General features: G+C 36.7%; 1 protein-coding gene across 50 annotated transcripts in view; it reads right to left on the bottom strand.

The window, feature by feature from the left end:
• rims2a (regulating synaptic membrane exocytosis 2a) overlaps positions 1-20096 on the bottom strand; it is a 267723-nt gene that overhangs the window by 3088 nt on the left and 244539 nt on the right. For all 50 annotated transcript variants that reach the window (XM_069194863.1, XM_069194864.1, XM_069194865.1 and 47 more), the window contains 4 exons: positions 2892-3033; positions 2336-2448; positions 1126-1227; positions 283-422 (listed from right to left, as the gene is read on the bottom strand). In XM_069194863.1, the coding sequence (XP_069050964.1) occupies positions 283-422; positions 1126-1227; positions 2336-2448; positions 2892-3033 (497 nt within the window). The remainder of the gene's footprint in view (positions 1-282; positions 423-1125; positions 1228-2335; positions 2449-2891; positions 3034-20096) is intronic.

Genomic DNA, 20096 nt, shown 5'->3' with positions numbered 1-20096 from the left:
ACTGTGAACAAACTAAAACTGCTAACCAAAATGCATCTTGGCACATTGCTACCCTGGTTTATTCGGGCTTACTCATACTTTATTTAATTTAGTTGTAAAGCTGATAAAGCAAACAGCAGTCTAGCCAAAGTGTCATGTTTATGTGCTTATGTTAAGTGTCAGACTATAGTTTTGTACCTCAATTTATGCCACGCATTGTTTTAGGTGATTGGTTTTGAACCCATCAAGAGTCGTTAATTTACTTTTCAAGTATGTATAAGTGACTTTAGCTCTGTAACGTACCTGGAGAACTTTTCCTGTTGGACTTTCTTCAAACGAGAGTTGCTGCTGGTAAAGGGGGTCCAACGTTTTTCTTGCTACTTTTGTTTTCTTTTTGGCTATGCAGACTCCATTGTCCAACAGGTATACCTTAACATAGGGTGCTTTCAAGAGAGAAAGTACATTTACTAGACATAAGCTTCCTAATGGACGGTAGAAACTTGTTTTTTATTATAATGAAAAGGCTTCAATAAAATAAAGGCTGCAGCATCAGTATGTAAACCGGAAGCATTTGAAGGAGTAAGGTGGTCAATATGGCCAACACAATCCACCACTGCACTTCAGAGATAGGCCGATATAAAATATGCATAAGCCACCTTGTTCTTTTGTTTCAATTCTTGTATTTTTTTGCATTTACTGGTACTTCTGCCGTTTGTTTTGTTTCAGGAAGTTGCTACTGAAGAACCAAGAGATATACAGTTACAGAAAAAAAGCCAACCATTAACCTGAAGCTACCTATCCTTCCTGAGGATCCTGGAAGCTCAGGGTTGGAGGCAGAACTGACAGAGGTCCCTTCCCATCCAACCAAGCCCAATGCAGGGTAACAGGGAAAGGGACAGTCTGGAACAGCCAATCAATCTTAGAGTGTGTCTTAGGGAGGGGCAGGGAAACCAACAGGGAGACCCGTCAAGGCTAGATTCTAATTCATCTATTTATCCAGATATAATTCCAATTTGGCACCCACTATATCCCATGGAAAAGCAGTTCTTGAGGATTGTTTATCTTGGCTTTAGTGGTTCAAGACTCGCAAACCTTTCTTTCCAGTTTTTTAAGTGATGTTACTGTACATGCAACTCAGATCCTCACCTGGCAGTGCCTTAGAGCCTGGTTTTCCCACAAGGCCACGAGCTCGGATTACTTCAACTTCTAGCTGACCTTTCTTGTCCATCATTCCAATCTGGATGTCACCTAAAACCATACAAAAAGTGTATTGACTAACTCTTGGAGCTAATAAAGAAGTGCTCATGGTCTACACTACTCCATTTCCTTATCGATAACACAGATGAATGTAAATGTCTCAGTAAAGACACAGATATGGTCAAAGTGCATTCTCACTCAGAAGAGATGATATTCTTATAAAAGTATCTGAGTGCACAACATTATTAAGATTCTATAAAATTACTAATCTATGACATTACATATAAATAGCATCATCACTTGTACACAAAAAAATACAAAAGATGAATATGCGTACCAATTTAAAAAATATATATTTTTACATATAGTATAATATTTGAACAACAGATGTACACAAATATAACATTTTGCCTGGGTGTTTGACTTGGTACTTTTCAATGTCTATATTTTGGTTAGTTTACTGATTTTAACCTGTTTATTATTCAACACGAGTGTTCCAAAGTTTTATTTATTTATTTTAAACTTTTTTAACATAACCACACAGCATTAAAACTTGCAAATTAAATATGCTTCAGACAATGTGAGTCCTCAATAAATATTCAGTAGGCTAAATGGCATTTTTCCATTATGACTAAATTAAGTGATTTTAGGCTGCTTTAATTTGAAGATTTGCACACACAAACAAATAGCCAATTAACATATATTAATCACTTCAAATGAAGATGTTTCCCAACCTTCAGTCTGGTTCAGAGGCAATTAAAAGGTGTTAAAAGTTGAATACATAAAATTATGTTTAAAAGGTAAGCATTTTGCTACAGCATTTTTTATAAGCAGCACAAAATTCAAATATAAAAAAGTACTGAACCATACTTGAGGTTAAACTGTGTTGAGTTTTACTTAAGCCTATGTTTGCCAGAGAATTACTAAGCTAAAACAAGAATGGAAATAGAGTTGAGTTGCATTTTGGTTTCTTAAAAAACTGTGCAAATTGCTTCCCAAGTGCATATGTAGGATCCCTCAAAACATATGACTTTCAGGACTGCCTCTGTCTATGTGAACCTAAATGAAACCCCACAAACCTACAAAGTCCAGTTTCATTATCTATATTATATATGTCAATTACTGGAAAGTAAGAATAAAGACAACAAGCACTGCTCACCCATAGATGGAGTGGCCAACGTCTGTCGGCCAACGAGCTGAGCAGGGCCCAGGCCATCGAGAAAGTCACTGAACTGACTATCTGACGCAAGTCGCACCCCTGGGAAAATGAGACTGGGGGGGGAGAAAACAGTTGCAATTAACACCTCTATTACCCGATACCCATATTCACCAAAGCCCAGCTACTACGAAGTTCTCAGCGGCAACACAGATTTAGGCTAAATTCATAGGGGCACTTTCTCCAAAGAAGGGTTGTGCTTATGATATTTTGAAAATGTGTAGATCGTAACTGTGAGACACAATAGCCGGACTCAAAAGCTTGTGGAATAGTTGCTTTTCATCTTGCTTTTTTCCTGGATAATTTCCTGTTCTGTTTGTTTGTCTGGCCTACCAATGTTTTTTGTGGATAAGCTTTTGGCTGAAGTTAAGAATCATACTGAAGAATATATAGTGTATGTATAACTTAAAAGTTTTGTTGTGGGCACAGCTGGAGACCTTGCAGGACTAAAGTCGGCGACGTGACGGCGTTTTTAAGCATCCGGGAGAGCCTCGCTTACTTTCCCTCTGAGCTGTAGCTGTTCATGCTGCCGTCGGTCGATTCCCGGCTGGCTTGCCGAGTCATCCGGCTCCTCATCTCCACTGCAAGGCCCGTCTCTGTACTCCTCTGAATGGTGCTGCGCAGCTTCTTTCCCCCTGCTTCTGTTGGACAAACAAAGAGCAAGAGAAATATGAATCCGACCTTGTTCACCCAGTTGTCTTCCACCTCTCCCGTCTGGATCTGCCTCTTTGTTCCAAAGAATGCTGGGGAAAAACAAAACAAAAACAACCACCACACCGAAAACAGCAAGAAATCACTCTTTGGTTTCTTTTCCATTGTTCTGGGCCTGATTAAAACAGTGGTTCCCAGCCTTGGTCCTGGTGACCTACACACCTGTTGGTTTGTTCCAGCCACGCCTTCAGTTCCCTTTGTTCCACTCAAACCCTTCACTGGCTTAATAATAAGATTAAACATGTTAGAGCTTTATCCACTGTATTGCATTAGTGGAAATAAATCCCAAAGTTGTGATGACAAAAAAAAATGCAAATATTAAACTGAAATAGATTTTTAGATCAAGTAAGGCTTCAATTATCTAATTAAGGTGGGAAGGAACGAAAACCAGCAGGTGTGAGGTTCACCAGGACCAGGATTGGGGATCATTGTGCTAAAACAAGCTGTATAGTCCTTTCCCTCTTCCTTACAAATCATTGGCATTTCTGAGATTATTACATTTGGCCAAGCTCTGCAATTACATCCTGCTTCTGAAGAAAGAACAATTTAATATAAAATCGAAAATATACAGTCAGAATAAATACAAGCAAAACATTAAATGTTAAGCTCTGAGTAACTAGCAAAAAAAAGTACAAATGGAGAATGCAAATAATTATTCCTTAAAATGCCATCCACTGTATTTCTTGCTGTATTTGTACTGTTACAGTATTTATTGTTACATACAGTACATTTATTGTTACATCCATCATGATGTAATCAAATGAAAACTACTCACAAAAAAGTTTTAATTTTAAGGGACTGACAGCCCAAAAAGAACTGTAATTAGCATACACATGGCAAAAATTTGCTATTTTTTATTAACATTAATAGATAGACTAGCCTTAGCGTTCAAAGGCAGCCCTGCACCTTTTTAGTTCAGACTCTATATCAATATTCCAGCAAAAGAATATTGTTTTGAATGAAAAAGATCATCGTGTTCAGAGTTATGATACCTCGGTGGCCCCAGAAATATGGAGCTGTCAGGGGGTGGACTGTACAGTGGTTTTATTTTTTCATCCAGTCAGACCATTGAAAATGCTCTAGTACCCATCTGGTGACGTAAAGTGACTGCTGACGTCTTCTACTGAACCTGCTTGTGATCCAGATACAAGCAATGTGACAGGCCCGGGCTACAGACACAAGCACGGGCACAAACCTGTCGAGCTATTTCTAACGTCAGCATGGCACTGGAAATGAAGCAGTGATCTGGAATGAGTAATAATCCTTGCAGGATGAATACGGTACATGAAACACACTTGACAGGGGTAAACCAATTCATGTTTTTTTGTCTCTGCATAAATGGAGACTTCCCACACAGAACTCTGCAAGCACTGGACTTTATGCTACAGCTGAGCAGCTGTAACATCCAAAGAAATAACTAAAGGACAAAATAAATGAAAGTCAGGTTTGCTAGAAAACAATGAAAAAATGCCAGTTTTCTTCCATAGTTGCATCCCATTACCTGACCACTTTGCGTTCTACATCAAAAAGGCTTCCTGAAATATGTCTATCTAATGTTTTAGTTTATGCAGAAGGTATTATTTTAATAATGGAGCTCTTACTGAAAATATTGTAAAGAAAAAAAAAATACTATTTCTATGAGCAGCATTTACAGAAGGAAAGTAATGCATTAATGCCCTACGTGACCCGCCTTGAGAATTATACCTGAAAAGCATGGAAGAAATTAAGTGTTGTACGAATAGTCTTTATTTGCAAAATACACTGAGAATGAAGCATCGGTATACAGTATTTCCTAATGCCTAAAATATTACAAATGACTGTGGTCTCAAACATTAAGTTAACTTAATATATATAAGTTATACAATAAGTATTTGTGTACACTTTACCATTTGTGTTATCAATTTTGTATTTATTAAACAATATGTTTTTGTTTTTTGATTGATTGTGTCCTGCCCAGGAACTAGAGCTGTACATCAGCTTTTAGTTAGCCCTGGTGCAGCCAAAGAGCCCTGTATTGTCCCTGTTCAATACATGTAACTAAAATAAGTTAATTTAAGAAACAATCCTCCAGATGCAGGCAGCGAAGGTTTAACAAAGAAAAAGTGGTTGTCATTTTTTCCTGACACGCTTTGAAGCTTATACTTCCACACTTTGCTGTACCTAATCGAGCACAATTGAAACATGAACTAGCTCATTTGCAGGACGAGGATTTATGGAAGTGCAATCTCAAATACTGGTTGAATAAACAAGTTTCAGTCAAAATATAACAACAAAAGGCACATACCATACTAGAAATATATTTCCTTTTCCAGCTTTAATGCATAATTTGACAGTTTTCTAAAATTCATTGTTTAAATAAGTGTGAATGTTTTTAATATCTAATTGTACTTTAGTTTCCGTTAATTATGCCAGAGTGAGTCATTCACCCCTTTAAAAGCACCAGTCCTTAATTATAGTGAGAACAAAATATATAGTACAAGTGTTTATTGTTTCTTTTATTATTTTTGTTTTTATTTTGTCTTTATTTTAATTGATAGGAAAAGCAATATTTAATTTTTTTTGTCTTAACTGACTGACAAGATATACAGTAGTAGATACAATGCAGTATCTGCATTTCGCCACTGCTCTTGCGATCCCCTTCCCTTCTTCAGGTGTGAGGGCCCCTCGGCCGAAACGTTGTGTTTTCTTTCTTCTCTTTTCGGCAAGAAATAAACCTATTACTTGTTCCTAAGCTATGTAAGGACACATACAGTACAGTAGTGTAGATGGAATAATCTAAAACTTTAAATCTGTAAAAATCTATGGATAGAATTTACATTTGAAAGTTAATTTATTCAAAAAAATAAACTTTTTGAATTACAGCTTATATCGTTGCGGGTTTAAGACCGTACTTTAATCAATGTGTATTAATTATCTGGATTTTAGTTATTCATGTCCTAAAATTACTTTCTTTTCACTAAATTGAATAAAATGTACTTTAAGGTACATGGGCTTTGTGTAAATGCTGGTTTTGTTTGAACCATCTACTGTACATTCCTGTATACTCTTCAAAATTAACATTTATTCAGAACATGTCAAAATACCTATTCTCATATCATGATCTAATGCCACTGACTGTTCATAGCACCACTACTCGTTGTTGCAAGAACAGAAAACGATCTAAATTAGTGAAATAATCTCAGTAATGAAATCTATCACCTAAAACTTGACTGATGAAACTCAACTGTGCTTGGACTTAAAATCATCACTGAACTGTCAATGAGCCACTTTCTGAAAACTGAGGAAAGGACAGAAAGGTGTACTGAGGTGTACCGTATTCCTGGCTTTTTATGAAGTACATTCCAGTCATTAGCGTGATATTTGTAAATTAATTTGCAACGTGTTTTCATATAAGTTCAGAGTATTACTTTACACTTAACTCAAGGTTAGCAATAAAAATGGTTTAGAATTACAAGTGCTTTCAAAGATGAGCCATTTGCAAGGACAATCATTTTAAATTCGAGCTTCTATTGAACTGTTTCTTGTCCTTGCAGTCATTTGCTTGGGGATGGAGAAAATTTAAAAGATCTGTGACGAATAAATTACGCATTTACTTTTAGAGCTGCTAGTTTAGAATTCAAGTCATTTCATGTTCAAGTGGAGTTTTTCTTCCAGACGAAAATGCTTGTCCATGGAGCTGGCATTTAGGAGCGTTAAGATAAAAATGACGGTCACTGAAATGTATCTAAACTTTGATCTACTGTACTAGAATCTTCTTTACTGGGGTGGCACAGTGGTGCATGTCACGCCCGACATCCCTCCCTAGAGGGCGCTCCACTGCTCCCATTATTGTTCGTGTGATTAAGCTCTCCAGGTGTACCCTTTTAGTGTTATTATTTAAAGACCAGCTCCTCCAGTCCTCGGGGCTCATCATTAGGGTAAGATGTTGCGAGGCCCGCCTAGCACCAGGAAACCCTACGTCCGTCTCCTGAGGGCATAGGCCTCATCCCCGACACCTCCCGTTTCCTGAGCCCGGGGTCTGGAGGATCTCGCCCCGTCACCCTTGGACCTCCATGTTTCGTTTGTCCGTGTGCTCCCCCCTCCCGGGGATTTTAACTTTGTCGCGTCTCAGGATGGATTTCTAGTTGATGGACTCTCGGACTGTGCTTTGACCTGCCCTTGGACCCGTTTGGATTTGGATGCCGTTTTGTCTTCCCCATACACTGTCTCACGGACTGTCACTAATATTTTGGGCACTATTAAACCCCTGTGTGTTCCTTTTTACCACGCCTCCTGTTTTGTCCAGCTCTTACTGCATCGCATAGGGTCTTCTACAAGATCGAACACGGATTTCAGTCCGTGTTCGTGACAGTGCAATGGTTAGCATGGCTGCCTCACAGCGCGTGGGTCCTGAGTTCAATTTCTGGGATGAAATGTGGGTGGAGTTTGTACCGTATGCTCTCCCAGTGCTCTCATTGGTTTCCTTTCAAATTGGTGTGCGTGTCTGTGTGTGTCCTGTGATGGACTGACGCCCTGTCCAGGGTGTATCGTTGTGCCTCTTGCTTGCTGAGATAGACTCTGGCTCCCCGTCAGCCAATAAACCCTGCATTTGGTGATACATGGACGGATGGGAGGACTTTACTGATTCTGTTTTTAAATAGATTATATACTAGAGTTCAGAAATGAAACTGAGAACCAAAATAATTAATGCCATACTAGGGTTTGAGAATTATTTCTCAGACCTTTTAAACTGTTGATATCTATGAGCTGATACAGTATGTATTATCATTATTTGCAGTTGCTTTCACAACAAGAGCAGAGGTCAAAGGTTGTGTTCATGAGTTGGTGTTTGTTTGTGACACCAAATTTTTATTAGTTTCTTGTTTTGTCACAAGTTAGTTGATTGTGTTTATGTTTGTGTTCAAAATGGTAGTATTTTCATTTTGTATCTACAACATGAAAAACTGGAACAATTTCTTTATATAGGATATATTACTTGGACGTAAGCCTGTTTTCATAGAATTGATAGCAAGGTTCATAGACCAAAAAAACAGTGACTTTAACCAAGTATTCTGTAGTGTGGATAAACTTGCACACAAAGGTGTCATTGATTGTTATTGAAGAGAGTCTTATAGTCTTAGAGCGGATTTGTAAAGGCTCAGTATTAGACACACTTTCTCTTAATTAAGATCTGCCCTACCACTCTTCAAATACACACTCATACTGCATCTATACTAAATTTCAGAGTATACAGAGTATTTTAGAGTATAAGAACACATCAGCTACAGCCAGTCAAGCTTGTCTGAGGAGCTGAGTATCAGACACAGGCACGGAGAAAAAAAGGTAGACAGCAAAGCAAAGTTTCATCTTGCTTACTCTTCTCCAATTGAATAAGTCAGGGTGGCCAAGACTCTGCCACATAAAAGCCATAAAGCCCCGTGCTTTCTGATTAAAATTACTTTTGCAGAATGGTTATAGGCAATCAAGGAATGTCGAGTTGCTCAAACAGTGCAAGCAAAGCAATTCTTGCCGATTTTCTTATTGCTTCCCAAGGCAGACGGTAATGAAAAAACTAAAAGGTCTTTTGCTGCATAATTAATGAACTGCTGAGGCTCCGACGTTAATCAGATCATTTGGGAATTCACAGTACAGAGCCCCTTAAGATCTCGGGTAGCGGACCAAGTAAAGTAAATGTTGTAATGAATTTCATACGCTTCCCGAGTCTCAGGTAAGATACTGGCATATTGCACTAGTAATAAGTGGAGGACTTTTTATGCAAACCATCTCTATTTCTGAACTTTGCCAAAAGATTATTCAATTTATTATTAAATTACCATTTTCATTTTTAATTCCACTTATTAAGAGGCCTAAATAAAAATTACAAATGTCTTGAAGTCAACTATATTTAAATATGCATTATACAGCATACCTTAAAGTATTTTAGTTGACCCGGCCTTTGGTTAATAAATTTACACAGTGAGTATTACACTAATAAAAATACATTAAGCATTCTGACTGACACACATCTCCATACATGGATTCACTGAAAACATGATGCTGGACACAGATCACCTCAAATACTCATTGGGTATTTGTGAATTTTATCTGCTCTCTTACAGGAGGATTAACTCAGACATAATTTGCAATGAATATCTCTCTGCAGCTCCCTTGCAAAGCAGTAAGCGACTGCTTTTCAAACACTGGAGCTCTTTCTGTAGGCAAAACCGTCTTACCTCCGTCATCCTCGTCAAAGGAGTTCATGCAAGGAAAATAGACGGCCAGTGCCTCAAACGACGCCGAGAGGCTCATCCGGCTCTGAGAGCGCTGCATGCGCATGCTGGGGTTGGCAGCGCTGGCATCGTGTCCCTGCCTGCCCATTTCGACCGGCCTTCCTTTCGCTCTCAAAACAATGCGGGGCGTTGTTGCGGCTCGCAGGCGTGGCGGTGGGGGAGTTTTTCCAGGGATGCTCAGCTGAGACTCAGTGGCAGCGCGCTGCGAAGGTGCGACTGGGCTTTAAACGGTCGGCGTCACAGTTAAGAGCCCACACAGTAGACGCTGCATGTCTTCTGTCCAAATTGTGTGGAAATCAACATCTATAGCAAATTATTATCACAAATCCAAACCTATTTCTATCTGAAAGAAGAGCAATGCTTGGATGTCTTGTCAAGGCAGCTAGTCTTTGCTGGTTCTGGCACTCAGCTCTTTCTCTCTGTACCTTCCTCTTTGCTTCAGCAAGGGGGGGAGACATGCTGACTGGACTATTGCTTCTTCTGTGTCAGCCAATGAGACGGCGCTCTGCAGGCAAGCACACAGAATCATTCTCCAGAACACAGAGCTCTGCTCACAGATACCTCTTTATTCTTCCACTGTTACGCTGCCTGAGCTATCTCTCTTGCAAGACTCAAATGACAGCAGCTACATCGCAGGGCGCAATTAGGAGTGTTGACATCTTCCTGCATCCCCTCACTAATGATTGATCAGCAACAGGCAGCCCAACAGTCACTCACTGTTATCGTGTTCACAGAACCCAATTTTTTTTTTCATTTCAGCATCTTTGAGTAAAGTTGTTTCCCTTCTTGCCATTTCGTTTACAGCTGCTCTCCATAAACTCACTGATAAATAGAAGCTTAGAGATGTGGAAAGGGTTGCAGCATTTACTCAGATTTCTTTCTTTGAGGGAGCAAAATACTTTCATAGAATTTTTCATTTTCACTGAACTCACTTATGGCAATGAGATTATTGTGGTACAAAATGTACACTACAGGACACGTTTCTGAAAAAAAAAATCAGTTGTGAACTATAAAAATACTTTCGAATAAAAAGAAATTTAATCTACAAAAATACCAAAAAAACATCTTAGAAAGTTGTGCCTGCAAAAGTAAGTATTAATAATAGTTCCATTCAAGCATTTTCTGAGTGCTATAAGCAATACAGGGCCACAGGGGAGCTGAAGCCTATCCCTTTGCACTGTGGGAGGAAACCAGAGCACCCAGAGGAAACTCAAGTGAACACAGAGAGAACATACTAACTCAACACAGATAGCACCCCAGGTCCAGAACTGAACCCAGTGCCCTAATACTGAGAGGCAGCAAGGCTCACCACTTAACCACTGTGCTGCCCCTGGTCCTAGTTTGTACAACAACTTCTGTACAAACTGTCTTTTATCCTAGTGTTAAACGCCACGGTACATTGATACTGTCCGATGATGTACAGTAAGTGTTACAGCAAATTCTCGCTAGGACAAAGGGTAAGGATACTTGAGGACTCTAGTTTTAGTCATATCTTGTTTATGTAAACTTTCTAACAAAAGTTTTATCCAGATGTATTAATTAGAATCATACATTTTCATTACAAATGGATTTTTTTTGTTTTTCTGAGGGAATGTACCCAGACACTTCTTTATTGATGTGTTTCTCTAATTTGCACCTTCCTAAGTTTAAGGTTACTGCTCTTCCAAATGCAACCTTCCTTCACATAACCCTCCACACATACCTGAAACCCAGATCTAGGCCTTATTAACTCACATTTTTTAATGTTTTATAAACATTTGGCATTCTGTATTTGACTGGTACCTGCCTTGTGTCAGCAATTTTTGCAGAATGTTAGAAAGGAAATGAATGCCATATAAGTAGTACAGTATATATACTGGTATATTAGAAAATGAAATACATTTTAAGATTTGAATCTATTGAGCAAACTAAAAAAATTAAACTAAAAACTCTAAAACCTTTAATATCCATGTATTCCATCAATTAGTAAATTTCACTATCAAACTATAAAGACAGAATATTCATTTGAACCAATAGCAGATATTTTGCTTCACCTGCATATTTGTTATATGTTATATTTGTTATTTGTTATGATTCATGATATGCTATACTGTATAATATACTGTATAATAATACATATTGAAAAAAAACTTATCCGAATCAATTTGATAACTACTGTATTTCACCAAAAACATTTCTTAAAGAACTAGTTAAAGCCTATTGTGAGACAGTGTTGTGGTGAAACAAATTAGATGTATTGGTGAAGCACTGTAAACTGAACATTTTGAAACAGTATTTTACTGTTACCTGGAGCAGGTCTGACAAAGAAGAAGTACTGCCTTTTGATTTACTTTGCTAATCACAAGGAGAGATGCTACACATCAAATATTTAATTTTTGATTTTGAGAAATTGCAGCCTTATTATAGCAAAAGGTGGAGTTTTTTTCTTGGTTATTTTTCAACACCTGGAACATTCTGCATGTTTTTCATTTTAAACAAAAGGTGAAACGGAACTTAGGTTTAGTTTCTATGGCAACAAACAGCTGTTTGTCTTTGAGAAAAAACATCAGATGTACATGAAACCATTACCTTGGTGTGCCTGTGACACATTCGGGGTATTTCTATGAAATACACAAACAAATAACTTTGGCTAAAACAATCAGCTTTAGCAAAACATACTGAAGATTAGGCTCTTATGCTCTTAGCTCTATTCATAAGCAAGGGTTGGACAAATTCAGCACATATTTCTCAATGAAAAGAAACAGAATACAAAATGTTCTGATTTGGCAGGTTTGTTACAAACCTCCATTCAGTTTAGAAAAATAGCAGTATCATTGAATGAAATGGCCAACTATTCTATGTGTTAAAAATGTGTTAAGATTTGCTAGAATGTGATGTTCTACAGTTTTTTCACAGAAGGAATGTCGCCAATTTTCACAACAATTTATAAGCTTGACACCTTCATCAATAATGGCTTTAGACTGAAAAAAAAAATCCTTCACCTTTCCAATTCTTTTTAAATGAGAACTACAGGGAAAAAATATTCGTTATCCTTCTGTGAACAAAGTTTATTCCTGGTGACATTTTCCCCCACAGGCTAACTGAGTTGCTAAACTCTATAAAGCAAGCATGACCTTAATAAAACCAAATTCACTTCCTCCCTTTGAGGCATGTATACAGTGCAGACTTAGAGAGCCAACAGTACAATGCGTGCAAATGATATCTGTATATGACGTTTACCAGTAGGCTAATTACATGAATTATATGAGGACCAAAAACAAGATAGGAAATTGAAAGCAGAGATTAAAAACACAATGGACATTATTTTGTGCTTTCTACTGTAAACATTATGCACAAAACAGATCAGATATGTAAATGTTCACCTTGGAGTAAAAGTAGAACCCAGTTTTTGACTGCAGCATTATATGTGCTTTACTCAATAAGAAAAACACAGAATTACTTCTAATAAGAATATTGTTAAAAATATATTCTCAGTTGTAGATGGTTCTAAAGACAGAGGAGACTTGTCTCATTTGAAGTCCCAATTTTAATACCTCTAGGGAGAAGGAAGTAGCGAGCTTTGAAAACTAAGTTTAAAGAGAGCTGGGTTCATAAGTATTCTAAAAGGGACCCCCCTCTGTTTACCTCCATTGCCACAGAGACATACTGTATTAGAGCCGAGGAAACCAGGCATGAGCAGAACATACTTTTTCAATGTGATTTTCCACCACACCAGGAACTATGCTAAACAGACGTATCATTGGATACTTATCAAACAAATCACACAGCCATGGATAGTGAGTTTAGACAACCCCAGAATCATCTAATTGCAAAGTAGTAAAATAAAAGTTACGATTAAATATTTTATGTAATTTGGAGATATATAATAGTTCTTGTCCACAGACAATGTGAAGCTTGCTTACAGGAAGGACGATAAATCATAGTGATTAAATGCTAGTCGAAACAAGAAAAACAAGTAATTACCAGCTACACAGGGTGTTAATTTTATACTTAAGAATTCAGTTTTCACCCCTACTCCTTTTCTTTACAAGAAGTAAAGAATTACTACATGCCACAACAGCACTGAACGAGCTTTACTTCTTATTTACCAATTGTGATTCTAGTATTCGGCTAGTGCCTCTCTTTTTTAATGCACAATGACGCTCTTACACAACAAAATGCTAAATTGCTCCACATGCAACAATGCTTTGACATCAGTATTAAAACACAGAATATATGACTAACCTTAATACACAGTTGTTAAGTATGTAATATACAGTATATACTGTCAAAACTGAGTGTGGGAAATATGTACTGTGGTAACATTTAGTTGTTGGAATATCATGCTTTCAGGTAAGAAATGGCAAATATTCAAGCTCTTATATTCCATGGGATTTTACTGGATGCATGACTCCCATTCATATTAAATCAAACAGGGCACACATCTGGTGAAGTCTCATGAAATAAATACATTTTGAAGTATAAACGTATAAACAAAACAGAAACACCCCCGAAATCTGTTTAAAACAAAAGACAATGTGAAAAACAGCAATGGTAATGTCCCAGGTGATATTATGGTGATCCCTAACATATACAGGTCTGAATGCAACAATCCAGACCTAGAAAGAGAGGAAATGTTTGCCTCCATTCATCAGAGAAATTCTTCCAGCAGGGGCCTGGTGCTTGTCAAATCTACTGAAGTAGTGCAAGGTAGCAAAGGTTCCAGAAAATACTTGAACTCACCTCTTTTTTAACCTTAAATGCACACTCAAGGGGAACATATCTTAACAGTAATTTACAAGCAGCCACTGCAATTTGTTTTGGAGCTTCACATGTTCCTCATACAAGGACAACTAAAAATACAATTAGACCAAAACAACCTCCAGAAACCAAACATTCAGCTAAGACAGAAGTAGTCAGGAGCTACTCTACAGAAATGTTTTCCTGCTTCATCTGTTAATCTTTTGTTTTAGTACCAGAATATACTGTATAAGTTCTTCCATAGGCAATTCTCTCAATTCACAAACTGATAATTAGAAGCAACTTCAGTTAACCCATATGTAATACAAGAAAAACTACAGTACATCTATTATTGTTCTTTGTCCCTGTTATATAAAATAGTATATTCCCAAATGGACTAGATATTCTAATGCTCTTCTCTTTTTTCTTCTCCTCCTTCTTATGTTCTTAGTGTGATAATGAGCATTTTCGTTATCACTACTACTGCCAAATATACGAGTGACATTACACAAAACAGCTACTTGCTTGTATTGTCCCCTCCACAGATCTTGAGACAGCGAAGTCATAACTATTATATTGCTCTCCTTTCCAATGTTAGTCTTAGAATGATGAAAATCATAATGAATAAGTCATCATCACCACTATTGTAGAATGAAGGAGCAATATTACATACAGCAGCCATCTTTTAAAAGCTTATAACCGGTAAGGTCCATCGCACATAATGCCACAAGCAGTTCATCTTAAGAATGACATTTTCAGTAGAAATGTACTGTAGGTTCAGTGTGATGAGAAAGCAGACTTGTATGTTTGGGAAATTGAGGGAGTGGGTAAATGCACTTAATTTAGTAAGCAACAGTTCATTCAATGTAAGTGATGAGAGCAGTCCCCAGTGTGACAGAATGGATGCACTGGCTATTGCCAGTGAGAAGAAGAAAGGCGCACACATGATGCTATGAGACAGACACTGAAAGTGTAACTGCATTCTAAGGATTCCACTAAGCACAAATGTAAACTATTCATCATGTCCCAGTGTATGAGTAGGTAGAGAAATTATTTCAATACTCCTTTCATGGCTTTTCATTGTGTACTGAGAATTTGAAAGTGCGTCACATGGTGGAAGGGTTTTTTCTTTGATGGATGAAAATCTCTGGATGGTGAACGCATTTTCCCAATTCCTTTACGTATAAACAGAGCTTAATGGAGTTTTCCCATTTGTTTATATTGCGAGTCCTGCAGCCTGTGATACCGATCTTGACAAATGGCCTTTCTGATTCACTTCTGCTGTGATGGGCTTCCATGTGCACTTGGAATGTCACTGCAAAAGATCACATGCTTTCCTGGCTGAAGAGCCCTCAAGAATACGACTACCACTCAAACCAGCTGGTGTAGTGTGCACAGTGTTTTTTCACCTAGACATGCAAATCACATAGATTCTGCTCAGCAGTTATGAAATAAAGCTCTGTGTACAGTAAAATTGTTGATGATTGCAGTGTGTGAAATAATAAAAGACTCAGATGTGCTCAAACCCTCTGATATTTAAACCTTTACAATAAGTAACCTCCATCCCCCACTGACTAGCTCCTTCATTAATCTCAATTAAATTAAATGCCAACCCAATTGGAATTTGTGTTAGTGTAGCTCAAATAAAAATAACAAACCACAACAAGAATGCATAATACACTTGTGCGTGCAACACAAGTTGTACTCACTATACTGAGGTGCCACGCGATAGGTGAGCAGGACTACATTTGACATTTCTGACATTACATTTGCTTTGAGGTGTTCAAAACAAGAGCTGGTGGGATTGAAGGGGGCAGAAGACTCCTTAGCTTTTTATCATTCAAAAATTCACCAAACTACATTTCACACTTTGAACGTACTGTACAGTATATCACCATAGCAATGCGCTCATAAAAATAGATGTACAGTATCTTTCAATAATGAGCATTAATGTCTGCAGAGAAGTTCTGAATATTCTAGAACCAGGTGATTTAATTTCAGGGATATTCTTTCCAGGGTGAAACCTCTGAATGGGCTACAGTTGTTAACCTTAAACGTAAAAAAAAAACCCTATAGCTCAGCTCTCAGTCTCTGCTGCTTACAAGACCACACAACCTTAATTATTTACATTAAAACTTGTATGTATATTCACAGGTTTAAATGTAAAATAGTGTTAGATAAAAAAAGAGAGAGAAGAGATCAACCTGAAAGAATTGAGCAGCACTTCTTAATGCTGTATTTAAAAACTGCCACATATATCATGGCAGTTTGATGAGAAGATAGAGAAAAGACTCACATCTTACTGGAACAGCTCTGCTGGAGCCATGACCTGGACTAGTCCCAAAGGTAAACACAAGGCTAACGTACAGTAGAATGATAAAATGTGAGGTACAGATTGAGCTGTCTGCTAACATAGCTCTGAAGAGGCTTTCCAGAGTGTTTTTGATAACATTCTTCTGTGGGTGTTATACAAAATCCATAAGTTTTAGTACCCATCTGTATTTATTAGCGATACATACTCTGTAATGTACGTTTCATCTCTTTATCTTTACCATATCTTATATTGAGAGTATTTAGAGGCATGGTTTGAAGCTTTAGAGAGTATGTTTAATGTTGTTTAGAATTTCACGGAATTACTCAACATTGAAAAGGTTATTGCAATCAAGTAATGTTTTAATTCTTCGCAACAGTTTGATTTTGGTCCAATGTGCTTCAATGTGCTGTTTTTTTTTCTAACTTAGAATATATTATTTTGATATATTCTGTATTTTATTGTCACAAACTCAATTGACTTTTCTGTCAAGTGAGCAGAAGGGCGAGTCATACTGCACCTCAGAGAAAAAGTAAATATCCAAAGGAACAGCAAAGCAACATGGTTTGATTATTTGTTTCTTGCTGAAAATCATCCATTTCTATAAAAATCACATTTGAAAAAAATCAGAAAAAGATCAGCTTTTTCTTACAAGTGTCTGTATGCATCTTATAACAAGCAACATAAGCCAAAATAGAACAAAAACATTATAATCATAATTATCTGTGATAAATCATGTGAATATTCATGTACAGTATACATAGACCTGCACGTGACAAAAACTCAGGAAAGGCAAGAAAAGAAAGAATCTATTATTACACTAGGCCTATAAATCAAAATAAATGGGAATGCTTTACCCGGTATACTGTATAAAAACATGTTTCAGCTGTACATGATGTGCTCCATGTCTTCCTACCTATTCATGGATTTGGACTAAAATAGAAAATCAAAATATATTCCCACAGCAGGATGAGTTACACTGAACTAGATAGGACAGAGCCATTCATAAACGTGGGTAGTTCAAATCCGGACTACCATAATATAGGCATTCTGAGGACAAATGAGTCATTTGACAAGCTAGAAATACATTAAGAGTCAATGTTTCATATAATGTTCTAGGAACAAAAGGCAACTATCAATGACATTATTTACATTTTGATGGGCACTATAACTTTTTTAAATCTTTGATTAGTTTTATACTGTGTATTATTTTTAGAAAGGGTTTGGTATGTGCTAGTTTCCAAAAACTTGTATAATATAATAATGTTTAATAATGCAAATAAAATACTTAAATGGTTTTGTTCACAAGAGTAACTTGGCTATGTCAACTCCACGGCATCCATGACTTTTTTCTTTTTCTTACACCACCAAGGCACTCTGTAATAACGGAGCTAAAACTATAAAAGGTCATTTCTAGAAAGCAATGACAGCAATTTATTTTTCCTATATTCTCAAACACTTCAGAGCAGGGGTCATACTGTATTCTGATGTATGTAATAGAAAAAAACATTTTGTCTAGGAGGTAAAAGAACATTTACAAGGAGACAGTGATGATATAGAAGAATTTTCCTATTTTTTCAGAATAAAACCACCTACAGTCCACTCAATGTACTCTACTATGCGTTATAGTTCCCTGCTATCTTCCTCAGACCTGAAGAAGGCATCAAAAAGTTGTTTGTTCTTTGTAGTCCCCATCATGGAATTAATCTTCATGTGTTTCTTTACTGGAAACGTACTGTACATGAATGCTGCTCCCCAGTTGAAGTGTTCCTTTTCTAACAAAACAGAACTACTGTATACTAATGTCTGCAGTAGTTATGTCAAATATCACCACATTTAATGCCTTTTCAGAGAAAACAGACAGTTTGATTAAAATAAGTAAAAAATGTTTTCAAATGAGATTTAAAAGAAGAGATGGATGGGGAAGTTGTAAAACTAGGTCCATCAGTGGGTATTGCCTCATGACTGAAGGATATGCCCGTTTGTCCAGGGTCATACAGTACATTCAAATAAAATCTTTATCAATATCAATAAGAAAAGAAAAAAAATGGCAAATATTCCACTGACTCTGGTTGACTGCCCACAAGTAGAACTAACAAAGGACAAACTGAAATTTTAATCCCAGAAGGACTTTATGCTCTCTTCATGCCCATCACATTGCATAAGCATCTTTCAAGTACTGTGCAATACTGGTAAGACTGGGTAGAAACATTAAAAAGGTCCACATTAGCAAATAATTAATTTGACAAAGTGAAGGACAGAATTGGTCAAGGATTAAATTATAGGTATACACAACTGGCATGTCATGGATTATAAACACAATTTCCACTGAGAAGAAACAAAAATGTATAAAAAATAAAGACACTGACAAGCATTCGACTTTCAATCTGCAGTTTGCAGGCTGGCGTAAATTTTCATTTGATCTGCACATCATCTAGTATTTTGTTTTCCCAATACACTTCCTTAGAGCCCTACTGTACATGCTGCATTTTTATGCAACTGGTTTTGATAGTGTTTGTGTGGCAAGTATGTAAAATAACAAGAGAGAAAAAAGATGCATTGCAGTCAAACAACAATACAGTATATAAAAATATCCACAGAGAACCAATAGGGTGAATTTAACTCGCAATGATATTCAATGACATTATATACTGTATTATGTGATATAGAGTTGATGGGCCAGCAAAACAGTCTGTGTACTGTAATTGAAAATGTACCCTTCTTATTTTACTTAGAGCTTTGGTTAGTGATTTCAAGATAACTGTCTCCAAGCTGTGAAAGACATAATCATGCAAAACTACAGTATTATATTTAATCAAAATTGAAAGGAATCTCTTATGGAGATAATGCATATTGAAAAATGTGTGGGTATATATTTGAATATACTTTTGAACACATTCAGTTAAACTATGCCAAAATAACATAATATAATTTAAAAAATAATTTATAATAATTTAAATAACAATAACATAATATTCACTATATTATGTATTCATCTTAATATATTTTATCAGATACTGTACATATATAATGTCCATAACATATATATATATCATATGATGTATATTGTTGTGAAGGTGTTGTTTTGTAGACTTTTCACATATTTCCTAAGACTTTTTAAAATTAAGACTTAAAGTGAAGTCTTAAATTCCAACCAACAGTCCAACCAATAACATCAGAAATTGTATTTTTCATGTACTGTACGCTATGCATGGAGGGCAGAGGTCCGATGAAGGAGCTTACAGACTGCAGATTGCCAGGAATTACCTTAAAATGGAATCTTAAAGAAAGAACTAAAACATAAATCCCTGCTGCTCTAAGTTAATAGAAAACCCTACATCTCTTACAGGGATGTGTTTAATGTACTGTATATGACAAACATGCAATGGAAATGATCAACATTTTGTACATTGGATATACTGTGTGTTTTTATGTAAGCATTCTTCCAAAGTGTTAGTTCTTATTTGAGTTGCAAACTTTCATCCATTTTCAGCAACTGTTTTATCTTTAGAGGGATACAGTGAGCTACAGCCTCACTATATCTTACTATGACTACAGGTTTTTGTTTTGTTTTGAGTTTAGAATTCCTTATTTCAGGAGACACAGGTTTCCCCCATAACCTGGACTGGAACCTACTGAATCAATTGAATGTAGCATAGATTCACATAACCATTCAATGTGCAATAAGTACAAA

This window comes from Lepisosteus oculatus, chromosome 10 (assembly GCF_040954835.1).
Source record: "Lepisosteus oculatus isolate fLepOcu1 chromosome 10, fLepOcu1.hap2, whole genome shotgun sequence".
Taxonomy (NCBI): domain Eukaryota; kingdom Metazoa; phylum Chordata; class Actinopteri; order Semionotiformes; family Lepisosteidae; genus Lepisosteus; species Lepisosteus oculatus.
Note: the sequence above shows the minus strand (reverse complement) of the source record. Positions and strands in the feature narration are given on the sequence as shown.